At 35.4% G+C, this 13,684-nt stretch overlaps 1 protein-coding gene across 2 annotated transcripts in view; it reads left to right on the top strand.

The window, feature by feature from the left end:
- DNAJC1 (DnaJ heat shock protein family (Hsp40) member C1) overlaps window positions 1-13,684 on the top strand; it is a 109,071-nt gene that overhangs the window by 27,071 nt on the left and 68,316 nt on the right. Inside the window, exons 2-6 of one of the 2 annotated variants that reach the window (XM_032236994.1) lie at window positions 340-441; window positions 1,116-1,162; window positions 6,572-6,737; window positions 8,069-8,163; window positions 9,175-9,268. In XM_032236994.1, coding sequence (XP_032092885.1) covers window positions 340-441; window positions 1,116-1,162; window positions 6,572-6,737; window positions 8,069-8,163; window positions 9,175-9,268 — 504 coding nt within the window. Of the gene's footprint in view, window positions 1-339; window positions 442-1,115; window positions 1,163-6,571; window positions 6,738-8,068; window positions 8,164-9,174; window positions 9,269-13,684 lie in introns of those variants that run through there. The other variant, XM_032236995.1, reaches the window with a different exon arrangement.

The raw sequence follows: 13,684 nt of genomic DNA, 5'->3' as shown, positions 1-13,684 counted from the left end.
GATAGACAGACATATTAATTTTAATTTATTCATTTAATCTCTTAATTATCATTGAAGATTTATTTGCTCATTTTAAGGAAACAAGTGTTTGAAAGTATACTGGCAAATACTGTCTTCTTGTAATGAGCACATAGTACTGAAACAAGTTAAAAGAGGAGAACAAAATTAGATTGACCGATTTTTCAGTCTTGTGGGCCTAACTGGCTGCATATCCTGGCTGTAAAGAATGATTGCTCAAATTACATTGCCTCAGGTCCCTGAGCTTGGTTGGCTGCCTTCTCCGATCTTAACAAGGTTCTGGAAATTCATTTCTGACAAAGTTTGCTTTGTGTTTTGTAGGATGCTCCATCGGCAGATATTAGGAAAGCTTATCGCAAGCTTTCATTGATATTACATCCAGACAAGAATAAAGACGAAAATGCTGAAACCCAGTTTAGACAAGTAAGTGATAAGTACTATTAAATTTTAAGTGATTATTAAAAATATGAAAAAATGTACCTCATTATGACACTGGTATTATGTTTAGAAATTTGGAAGCATTTAAGCTTTACTTTTTTCCTAAATATTTAAAGCAGGATTCAGATGAAACAAAACAAAAAGATGAAAGGAACATTATATAAAATAGAACCTTCTTAGATGTCTTAAATTTGGGAGTTAGACATTAAGGGATCTTTTTTTTTGGTTAGGACAAAGTCACAAGCTATACTTTAGGAAATGGAAAGCAAATATTTGTACAAGATTTGGTTTACTTGTACCTTAAAATTAAGTTCTAGTTATGCTGAAATATTTTTCCTCACCACTTCACATGGAATCTGGTGGTAGATTTTATATTAGTGAACCAATAAAATGTTTTAAAATGTTTAGAATTTTTATTTTAGGCTAAATAACAATTAAACTAATATTACCTTAATTATGGAGAAAAAAATATTTAAACCCTCCAAAGATGAAATATTGGTAGAAATGTTTTGAGAGTTTTAAATATTTTCAAGAAATGATTTGTATTGTTCTTTGTTTGCTTTTTAAGAAAGATAGTCCAGCATTTTTGCAATTTTACAGCAAAACTCGCTGGTTTTTCAGTGCAGAGTTTTTGAACATAAAAGTACCTTTTATTCTAGTTGGTGGCCATATATGAGGTTTTAAAGGATGAAGAGAGAAGGCATAGGTGAGTTTATTTTGAATATATTTCAAAGCAGTATTTTCAATTCATGTAGCCACTAACATGAGCCAGGATTTCAGCTCTTCTTGCAAGGACTACGGTTTGTTTATGATTGTTACATACATTTCTAACTGTTGCTGAATTCTCAATAAGTATGAATGGGTTTTCTTTTAGGGAGCAGAGTTTCTATAATTGCTCACAAAATGTATTTGGATTTTTCAATTACTAACACATTCTTGTTTAACTGTTACTTTTCTGATTGTTAATTTGATCCTCAGAACAATTCCCCCTGCCATCTTCAGGGTTTCCTCACTCCCACACCTATTTTATCAAAATGCATAGATTTAAGAACAATGAGCAAATTTAGCTTTCAATTGTTTTATGTTATTCAATAATTTCTTTAATGGGCAAAACACAGTAAATATTTTTACTCTCCATGAGAAAAGAACATAATCAGGCAATCACTTATGCTTGGTTTGCTTTTCTCAATTCTTGTGGAATAAGAATCAAGACTTGCACAGTTTGTTAAGATGCTCAATTTAACTATTGGTGACCTAGATATTTTGGGGAAAGGAAGAAAAGGCTTACTACCAGCATAGGAGATCTATTTAAAATATCTCTAGGTTTTCAATATTCTGAGCAGGGGTGCTGAATGTTCTCTAGGGGTTCTTGGCTTTGTAGAGGCCTTGGCATGACTCCAGGTCTCATAGTAGAGATTATCTACTTTCAGATAATCCTCTGTGTTGAAAGAGCCAAGGAACAGTGTTCAGAGGAGTTTTGGTGATTTTGTGTATGGTTTTTACCCTGCCTCCTACTGCACTCTTTCAGCTTGGAGTCATAGATCAAGAAAGTTTAGGAAGTTAAACAATGGGGGGTCAATGTCTTGTGTCAAATGGTTGCAAAGGTATGAGCTACTTTAAATGCAACTTCTTGCCACATACACATATGTGTGCATCATTTTTGCTATTTTTGTATTGCTTATTTTATATGCATATTATTCTTTAAGCTGACTAATACTAAAGATTTAGATTCTAAAATTTTCAGCCATATTTCTTTAATACAGCTGGAATGTCAAGGAATTGCCTTTTGTAGTTGCTGGCCATGGATGTTAAGTTATTTAGAAGTTTCATGTAAATATCTACACATTGTGCTCTTTTTAATGCAATTACTAAAATTATGTTAGAAATGTGTGGCATTACAGGAGTCCAATCTCTGCCCATCTTTAAGAATGAGTTACAATTAAACAAAAATTAAATTTTATGACACTTTAAATGCCTCCAAATCTCTTATGATGATCTCTTCCATGAAGCTAGGAATATGCAGTAGCAGCAGGTGTTTCCTCTTAAAAGCAACAAACAAAACATCCATTCTTCTATGAGAAATCTTTCCCCAGGTATTTGCCTGCAGGAATTTTTGACTGTTGGTTCACTGATTCAGTTGAAAAACTGCTGGTGTTGATTACAATATGCAGGATATTTATCTTCCTTAAATAACAGCTAATCAAGAGACAACCAAGGCTTTTAAAATGTTTTTCTCACTTAAAAATATATATTTTCCCAGTTAAACAATACATTCATTTAATTAATTTCCTTCAGATTTGTTCGATTTAATAATATTAAAGTTTGAACATATTATTTGGATCAAAATCTTCAGCTATTTCAATTTTCAGCCTTTTTTTGCCATGAACCAAATATTTTGCTCAGAGCGCAGCTGTTTCATTTATTTTATATGCTGTAACCATTTTAAATATCAATATTGTAAAGAAAGCCAGCATATTTGAAATATGTACCAGATTTTTTAAGAAAGCTTGAGTTTCTGGTTCTAACTCTATTTGTTCAGAACCCAGTTCCCAATTCACAAGAAATTTGGACCTTGGGTTCCAGAGCATGTGAAAGAGAAACTGGTACAAAGGATGAACTTTTGAATTCCCCTTTGAATTGTTTACATGTCAAACGATCTGCATTCTGAAGTTGGAGGAAGATAAACAGTAGTTTGGAAATTGTTGCACAATGCCCAAAGGTTTAATATTCTACTGAACATAATAGATGAAAGAACAGCAGGAAAAATAATATTTTAAATTTCCATGTTCTCTATTACTTGTGGATTGATAGTAGGAGTTACTTTCAAGATAGTTACTTTAGTTGCCAAATTAAAATGTAAATTTGGTGTAACTTGCTGCCCAGCTTTAATATGTAGATGATATTAAGTTTTTTTTACAGCAAATTATTTCACTTTCTTTAGACAAATTTTAAAAAGTATGATCCTAACATATTTATTTAAAAACTTTAATTATTAGAACAACATTTTTGATAACCTTTTCACAGTGTTCTTTTCAACTCATCAATAGCTTTTTAAAACTCTTGTGACCAAAATAATTGGTGGAGCGCCAAAATAATTGTTCCTACACCAGTCTTGTATATCCTAGCACCTTTTTTTGTAATGTCTAGGTTTTTGCAACTACCATATGGAAAATATAGGTGTTCTGAAACTCATTTACATTCTCTCCCCCCCTCTCTTTCCCCCTCTCTCCCCCTCTCTCGCCCCCTCTCTCCTCCTCCTTCCTCCCTCCAAAACAAATGGAAGAAAAAACAATACAAAAAGAACAATGCAAAAGGAAATATCCTTCCCCACTCCATAAATATGATATATATCAACATCCTGTTTTGTATACATCCTTGTGGAAATGAAATGATGTTGAAGATTCAGTTATATTTGGTGATAGGTTTTCAGTTCTAATCTTGTCACAGTTTTAATTAAAAAGTAGGGACTATAGCTCTGGGTTTTCATATGTGATAGCCAGTTACACTATAGTAGCCTTGAGCTGCCTAAATAAGAGGAACCAAATTTTTTGTTTAGTAACTGCATCTTTTGCAAAATAAATCTCTAGTTTGAATAAATATTTTAGGGGGAATTTAGGAGAATCTTATTCTGACCTATATTAGTTATGAATATAGGGAATTATTTTCTCGTTATGTAATTCATAATTTGAAATGAGGAAATTAGGAGAATGGGCAAATGGAGAGAACAGAAAAAACTGCTTGACAATCTGCTTATGTGCTTCATTCTTTTGCATGCCTTTGAAGTTTCATTCTATGTGATAGATTGATTTCTGCAAACAAGGGCTGTAATGAATTGTCTGTATACTTCCTAATTATCTAATTTCCTAAATGTGAAAAACAAGATTAAAATTATCAAAGCATTCTGACTAACTAAGGATCATTGTTTATATGTACTCCTAAAAATTAAGCAGACAGCTTAATTTTTAAATATAGTCTTTAATTGCCACAGAACTCAATTATTTATCTTTTGACAGTATATATTCTAAAAAGTGGGATATAATAGAAGCTATCTTCCCTTAAAATGGCCTGTCATGTGAGCCATAATGTTCATTGATAGTAAAATCAATAGAGCATTGATTCTGGAACTAAATCCTTGGAGACTTTTGTTCAAAATAGCGGACAGAGCTTGGTAAATACTTAGTGTTTAGTCTATTTTAGCATGTGAAATTTTCTTGCATCAAATCTGGAAATATATTAAACGTGTTTTAAGAGATATAACTACTATGATTATTGTTTTTATTTGTAATTTTGTTGAAATCTGTTTTTGAAGAACTTGGTTTGAAGAATGCCATACAAAATTTAAAAATACATGAGTTGTGAATTGTGCAATTTTTGAAAAATAACTGTACTGATTTCTTGCTTATTAGTGACTTATATTTGTTAAATGTGTTGGAATAAACTTCTATTTTAGTTTAATTTCTGTAATTTTAATCTGAAATTTCTAATTCATATGTAAATTGTACTATTTTTTGTTAACTGTATTTCAATTTTAGACTTGATATAATGTAAAAAAAATTAACTGTTTTTAAAAACCCATTTAACATATTAAGATAGTTTGAATCTCAAAAAGTGTTGAGATTCTTTTTATTTTGGAGGGAGAAAATGGTGAAAATTTATACAGGTTTACTTGAAATCAAATCCACTGAATGCTATGGCAATTGCTGGTGTGTTTAGTATTGCAGTTTAAGTCTTTTAGTAATGGTGTTGGCTAAAGACTTCAAGTGAATTTATAAAGCTGTATTTTATTTGGTTTTTTTTAATCTTATAGATAGCAACTAGCATAAGGTTTTATCATATGTGTTCTGCTAACATTTAACTATAGAAATAATATGCATTTTGCTTGATGAACAGTATGAGCTGGGTATTCAATCAAAATTTGATTTGATTTTTTTAAATAAAAATATATTTTAAAAGTTTGACTTTCTCTGTTAAGATATCTCCAAGGTATCAATTTAATAACTGTCAAAGTAACTACTGCAGTTGTTGCATTTAAATTGATTTACATGTCAAGACTGGCAGTTTAGCAGCTGCACTATTATTCCTGGATCGGTCAATTTACTTGAGAAAAACCTACTACTGAGTCCTACTGACCTGCATGACAATATAGGCCCTATTGCTATTCCTGTAATTAGGCCTGCGACTAACTCAGAATATTTTTAATTAAAATATTTTGGTCAATGTGTTGCACCAAATTAGTCCTTTAGTGCAGATTTAATACTTGAAATAGTGTGATTAGAATATTCAATGAGCTGTGCTCTATTTAGGATTAATTTGAGCATACAATATGTCTCCATTTGAACTGTTTTCAATAATAGACTTGTCTGTTTTTTTTTTCAGAGAAAATTATTTTTATGCATTTAAGAAATTAATATTGTCTGGCGGGTGTTTAAATCATCCATTTAAAACACAAGCAAGAGTAAATACAAAAAGAAATTATCCAAATTATTTTTAATGTGAAGTAATGCAAAATCAGCCTTTAAAATGAAAATTCTTACTAGGCTAAAGTTATTCTTTTTTATATTTTTAAAATGACAGTTTGTTATTTTTTTTTAAATGTTCACAATTAAATTACTAGTCATTCCTAAATTAGTTTCCACATCAAAGTTTTTAAAAACTAAATATGTTTTGGAGAATTAAGGCTACTTCTACATATGGCTATAAATAAAGAATTATAGCCAATAAATGATTTTGATGGTCTTTGCCTTTCCACTTACAATCATCCTTTTGTAATTCTTTTATTCTCAGAACATGACCCTTGATTGGCAGGTAGGCTGAACACATGTGGCTTATTGTTGAGAAAAAAACACTTCTCCAGTGAATCAATTGGGGGAGCTGTAAGAACAGTAGAGTCACCATTTTTAAAGTAATCGGTGGTAAACATTTCCATAGCAGTCTGGTTTGAAATTTTATCCTAGGAACCCAGATTAAATGTCGACAAATTGTAGGAGTTTGCTGTTAAAAACAAAACATCTGATGAGTGAAACAAAATAGCCATATCTGTCTCATTAAAAAAGAAGGAAATAGGTTAATTTTAAATGCATTATGAGAACTTGTTTGTTTGTTTTTACTGCCCTAGGTATGATGATATTCTGATCAATGGGCTACCAGATTGGCGACAGCCTGTATTTTATTATAGGCGAGTGAGGAAAATGAGCAATGAAGAGTTGGCATTACTTCTGTTCATTATCCTCACAGTAGGACATTATGCCGTGGTTTGGTCTATCTACCTGGAAAAACAACTGGTAAGAAGCTTACTCTAAAATCATCAAGAATTGTTCAGCGTTTCTGAATTAAGCATTAATGTTTCATTATTAACACTGTTCATAGTTAATCTGTTGGGAGGCAAAGTAAGAAACAGGTAGCTTCAACAGGGAAATGGGGGATGGAATAGTGAGGATTGGAAGAGACAGCAGAGAAGGCTATAAATGCAATATTCCATTAGTGTACTGGAGGACATTGATGATAAGACAATGCTAAAAATTAGATTCTGCTCTCTGTCCCGTCAGCTTCAGGCTGTCTCTGTCACCATCTTGTTTATTGCTTCAAGTGGCAAAATGTCTTGGCACAGCTTGGGAATCTTGATCATGCCCTGCCTTTTATACATGCAGATATTCGGCCTCTTGTCTGAATTAGCCTTTCAGATTACATGCTGACAATAATAGTCCTAAAAAGAAAAGAAAAGAAAAAGTATTTTCTCCCTCCTTCCCCTAGAAGTTTTTTTAAATGGTTAAGATTATTTTGAAGTACATAAATATTTTAGCTTTCGTTCTAATATGAAGATCTCAGAGGAAGCAGAGTTGAAAAACCAATTCAAGCTAAATTCCTTTCCTTGATATTAAGTGTTTCCTTCTTTTCCTTTTCTCCCTTCCCCTTTAAAAAAAATATACTCACTCTTAATGGAGGGTCTCCTCTGCACCCACAAATCGAAGTGTCTTTCAAAGATGATAAATACTCCATGGTTCAAATGAAAAATGACAGAAATAAATGTTTTAAATACTGGTTTCTTCCTGATTACCAGAAAAAAGAACATTCTTATTTATGCTTGAATTTGGTTTTGCATTTTCAGCACTCTTTAGGAGTTAAGCCATCTGTATTTTTACAATATTTTCAGAACCACATTGTTACAATTTTGAATGAGAAAAAAAGTTTAAAAAGGGACAGTTTGATTAATGTGAATGTAATATACCTGACTGTTGGAGATATGATGTGTTTAACCATGTCCTACCCAAACTTGGGTAAATTACACAAAATTGGATAAAAGTTCTTTTTCTTTGGATGATCACACATGAACATATTATCCTATTGCAACAAGGACATTTAAATTTACTTTAAAAGTTTTATTCTACTTTGGGTAAAAAAAACTTTCTGAAAAGCAGTTTTGTGTAATGAAGAAAAAAGTTTGGGACGCAGTGTTTTAAAGAATGACTATCACAGAAACACATTGCTAATGATTTCTTTAAAATAATTAGCAGTCCTCTCCTGTTTTATTTTTACTTTTATTTCCAGAGTTTTCCTAACAATTGTGGAACCCTTCTTTCTTTCTTTTCTTTTCTTTTCTTCTTTTCTTGCTTAGGATGAGCTGCTTAGTAGGAAAAAGAAGGAGAAGAAGAAAAGGTCTGGAGGAAAGAATAGTGATGAAGTGAAACTTGGTGTAGAGAAGAGTGAAAGGTGGGAACTTAGAAAATTCTTCTGGAAGAATGCTCCTTCCATGGAAGAGGAGCAAACATAGTTTTTGACATACCAGGCACTGAAAATAGGATTTGGAAATGTTTTTGTTTTTCTTGAAATGACTCTTAGAAGAGTTATATTTTATTTTTTAAAAAGTGCTGAAGATAGAGATAATGATAGAAATGGATTTAGAAAGTATAAAGAAATGAATATACAGTGGAAGAATTTTCAGGGAGCACCGAAGTCTATATAGAACTTTAATAAGAAACCATTAATTTAGGTTTTCTTTTCATTTCAGGAGAAGAATTAAGGGAAGACTGATATTCAGTGGTATTACATAATACCTGATCTTTGCTATGGTCTTTGCTATGAGCCTCTCATTACTTTTGTCTGAGTTTTGTCTGACACAGTTTGCTTTTAAAAGTAAAAGATTAGTAAAATGTTTTACTTCCTTCTTTACTTTTGGAGCCAGCAAACCATGGGGGTGGGGGGTGGGGAATAGAGACATTCAGAATGCTCCAGAAGATACCATCTTTTCTTTTGTTGAATTATAGAAAGAAATAAAAGGCTTAAATAATTCACACAGCAGGAACATGAACTGAATCAATGCAGGGTAAAAGAGCAGAAACCATTCTTCCCATCCTCCATTCTTATGACATCACTAAGTAATGCTTCAGTGAATGGCAAATGACATTAATTTTTACGTATTGGCTTGCTTGTACAGTATTCATAACTGGTTGTCAGCGCTTGAAACTGGTTTGGTGATGCTTAATATCCCTCCCTCCCTCTCTTTCTGCAGCCATCAGAAAAAGCCGAAGACTTTATTTGGAAAGATACAAACAAGCCTAATGTGCAAAACCAATCTTAAGACATATCTGTCTTTGTAGTTACACTTTGAATGAAACTACTTACATATTCCCATGATAGACTATTGCTTACTTTGAACCTTTATTATTCCTAGTTGGCTGCAAAATCATCACTAGTATTTTTTTTTAACTGTGTTTTCTGTAGACTGGTGGAAAAACCACAGTGGCGGGACCTGCTTCCATGTAAAGTGGGAATATGGTTCTACACAACGGTAAAAGCATTGCCTCAATTATTTCAGGTAATAATCAAAACACCCTACTGATGCTGTTTTTGTGTATTTCTGTTTTTCTAAGTTGTCCCTATTTTTATACTCATTGCTTGTTGTAATGTCATTCTATTTTGATTGAAGAAATGTTTTGATGTTGCTAAACATGGAACTTCAATCATTCCTATATCTATAAACATGGGAGGCATTGAGAGTTTTCCTACATAAGTGGAAAGACAAAACTATCAAAATTAAATCTAGGTAAAATAAATTCAATTATTAATTTTTTCCTTTTGTATCTCTTATTTATTTAAATTATTTCAAGGATCTTTAAATGTTTAAAGCTGTACTATTTGGAAAACAGCCTCAAAAGCCCTTCCAAAAGCAGTACATGCTATTTGGAGAAGGGTGCAGATGGCCACCAGAAGAAGGCCTGGTATAGCCGGCAGCTATTTCACATAGGTCCAGGTCAGACATGCCTCAGCAGCAGCAGGAAAAAGATGGAAAAGATCAGTTGAGTGTGCCCGATCTATGGAGCCCAGGACAATGTGCTGGCCTTTGTGCTGTGGTGAGATGGCACTCCTTGGCAGCAATGTTGAGGTAAAAATAGAGGCCTTGGGTGCCGGGCCAGCTGGCTGAGACTGCTGAAAGCCCCAGTCCTCAGTCCCAGCTGAGGAATATTGCTGTGTAGGGTAGCCAACAGGGTAGAGATCTGTGTGTGTATGGGGTGAGGGGAAATAGACAACTGGGGAAAGTTGATAACTTTGGTTGTCATTGTATGCTGATTGCCAAGCATCAAAATTTTAGCCACCTACTAGGAGCCATAACTTTGGGGACATAAGTACCATTTGTTCAGCATCTCCATAATGTTGAACAGTTGCTGAATGAATGGACATTAAACAAAGATTACCTATTTAAAAAATCACAAGATCATTCTCATTTATCACTTACATTTCCTTTAATTTTAAATTTCATCCAGCTTCTTTTATATATCCAGTAAAATTCCACAGTACTCCGCAATCATAGTCTTGTTGAGAATTGTGGAATTGAAGTCCAAAAACTGGAGAAGGCCTAGGTCTGTGATGGCGAACCTACGGCACGTGTGGTGGCATGCAGAGCCCTCTCTGTGGGCATGCGCGCTGTTGCCAGCTGCTCTTTTGGTTTTCGATGTGTGCATGCACGCCAGCCAGCTGATCTTCGTGCATGCCGGGGGACCAGAAACCTGAAGACCAGCTTGCCAGTGCAAATACGCACAGTGACCACCTATGGGTTTCCAGCGGTCCGGCATGTATGAAGACCAGCTGCCAGTAAACCAAAAGACCAGGTGGCCAGTGCTTGTATGCACTCAGGCAAGCTGGTCTTTGAGTTTCTGGGGCTCCGGCACACACTCCAGTTTGGGCACTTGGTGCTGAAAAGGTTTGCCATCATTGGCCTAGGTTGTGGACCTTCTCTGCTAAGTTGACTTCTAAACTATTGTTATTTGATAAAGCAAACTGTTGCTGGATATCTTAAAAACAATGTAAGACTGCCTTACTGAACATGATGTCCTCCATATATGCTGGGATGGGGATTCTCAGACATGATGGATGGTAATTATGAAATTGGAATGGCAAAAGATTAGAAAAGCATAGTGTTGGGGAAGGCTGGATTATAGAATTTTTGCCCTCTAGGAACAGGGGCACTACAGCTATTCCAGACTTGTTATGAAGTGGCCTTCCTATTAAAATTAGAGGATTTGTCTTTCTTTGAAAAGAATGTAAGCTCTGGCAGAAGACAAGGGATGAACTCAATCAAACATGGGTAAGAATTGCTATTAAGGCCTACCTTCAAACAATTCATGTGCCAAAGTATCAATAACTGTCCACATTAATTGCCTCTGCAGATAATCGACTAGCGGCCTGCTTTAAGGTGTGCCATCTTCACTTAGGGAAGGAGAAGACTGAGGTCCAACCTTAGGGTTGTGCTGAGGAATTGTGGATTTCCTGGAAGACAGAATTGCTCACCTTTGTTTCCAGTTAGATGCTAGTGTTGTGCTGGTCCCGTGGAGACCCATGGGTCAGGTGCTTGCTTTGTTATCTGGGAACAGTTTGATCCTGTTGTTCCTGAGGAAGTGGGCAGGATCCATGTCCCTCCTGGCTTGTGAAAGCTTCCTGGGAGGTGATATGCTAGTGGACTTTTGCAGTGATTAATGCTTCCTTACAGGAGGAGGTAGTGCTCCAGCACTTGAAGGAGGCTATGGCCGCTCTGTTTTCAAGAAGCCATTGTTGGGTTCCACCTTGTTGGATAATTTCAGACCTGTCTCCAATCTTCCCTTTTGGGGGAATGTTATTGAGAAGGTGGTGGTTGCGCGAAAACTCCAGAAGTTTTTGGATGAACCAAATTATCTAGACTCCTATCAATCAGGATTCAGACCTGGATATGGGATAGAAATGTCTTTGGTTGCATTTTTTGGTTATCTCTGATAATTGATGCCATTGATCATGGTATCCTTCTGGAGCGACCTCAGGGGTTGAGAGTGGGAGGCTTTTCTGGTTCACTTCTTTCTTCTGTGGCTGCTCTCATTCTGTGTTAATAGGAGATGAGAGATACAGCCTTTGCCCACTATTTTGCGGGGTCCCACAGGGATCAGCTCTCTCTCCACTCCTATTCAACATCTACGATGGGCGAGATCATCTGTCACCATGGTCTGAAATATCATCCGACTGCTGATGATACTCACCTGTACATCTCAGCTCATGGTGAGTTAAGGGATGCCATGATCTCCCTCTCACATTGCCAGGAGACTGTAGGGAGCTGGATGGGGACTAATGGGTTGATACTGAACCATGGTCAGACTGAGTGGCTCTGGGCTTGGGGTTCTTTTGTTCATGGAGAATTGCCAGCTTCAGTCTTGGATGAGATGGCAGTGCCACAAATAGACCTTGTGTGTAATCTGGTGTTTTTTTCTGGACTTACAATTCCTGCTCAAAGAGCAGGTGTTAGTTGTGGCCAGGAGGGCCTTTGTGCAACTGTGGGTTGTGAGCCAATTACACTCTTTCCCCTGGACCAAAAATTCCTACTCATGGTCACTCATGCCTTAGTCATCTCCCGTCTTGACTATTGCAACACCCTCTACAGAGGGCTGCCCTTGAAAGGTATCTGGAAGTTTCATTTGATGAAAATTGCAGTGAGCCGTATGATTTTTGTATAGATATTGCTGTGCACATGTATTACCTCTCCTGCAGGAGCTGGATTGGTTGCTGATTTGGTTTGGGTGCAATTCAAGGTGCTGGTTGTCACCTTAAAGTCCTTCATGGCTTGCGACTAGGTTATCTGAGGGACCGTCTCTTGCTATTCACATGCCCCCAACCCATTAGAGCGGGGAGATAAGGAATGTCCTGTCCCCTAAGGAGATACATCTGGTGGGACCCAGATGAAGGGACTTCTCTGTGGTGGCTGCCTCCCTCTGGAATGTCATCTGCCCGGAAATTAGACTGGGCCACACTCTCACAGTTTTTTGAAAGCCCTGAAAACATGGTTCTGCCCCGGGGCCTAGAGAATCCGGAGCAGGATGGAGCTTTTATGAGTGTGGGAGGGTTATTATGTTATTGTTACTATTTTTTATTATGTTTATTTCTTTATATTGCGTTTTTATTTCCTGTAAAGCACCTTGAGTCACCGTGAGCAAGTGGGCGGCAATATACATTTTCCAAATATTATATAAATATATTATATTTGCAAATCAGAATATATTTTCAGAGATTCACTCTTACTCTTGGACAAGACACAACATCACACAGTTATTTATTCTGTTTGAATCAGTGCCTCATTAAAACGTGGGGTTGTGGTAGTGATGGTGTTTCAGAAAGAGAATAGAAAATTTTATTTCTTTAAACGTTTAAAGAGTTACATATATGTATTAGATAACAATAGAGACAATTCTTCACTCTTAAAATCAAGAATTTGCACTTTTTCCTTGTCCTCCAATTAAATTTGTTTTTTTCCTAGTGCAGTTTCTATTTCCATCATCTTCCCCTTATTAGCACTATTGTATCCCATCTTATTTTTTGAAGATATAGACGAAAACAAGTTTCAAGCCAAAGCTGGATTTGAGAATATATACTCTCTGATTGCAAGCAGAAGGCAGGGCTACCTTTTCATCCCAGCCTGTATCTTTTTAATGTTTACTGATATTAGCCATTAAATAGACTGACTAAATATCTATTTACACAAATCATGTTGCAAAACTGCTATTCACCTCTGTTCGTCATTTATCCATCTGAATATTTTCTATTACTCCTGTCCCTTCTGTTCTTTTCCCTTAACTCTAATACATGAAGGCACTTAAAATAATTAAGGTGGTTCTTTACTTCAGAAAACTGTTTTGTATGCATGTCCACAGGTTAGCTGTTGTTGTCATTTTCTTTTTCTTTGCTATGCCAGCTGTTCTCAAAATGATGCACAGTTTCA

This window comes from Thamnophis elegans, chromosome Z (assembly GCF_009769535.1).
Source record: "Thamnophis elegans isolate rThaEle1 chromosome Z, rThaEle1.pri, whole genome shotgun sequence".
In the NCBI taxonomy this organism is placed as follows: domain Eukaryota; kingdom Metazoa; phylum Chordata; class Lepidosauria; order Squamata; family Colubridae; genus Thamnophis; species Thamnophis elegans.
Note: the sequence above shows the minus strand (reverse complement) of the source record. Positions and strands in the feature narration are given on the sequence as shown.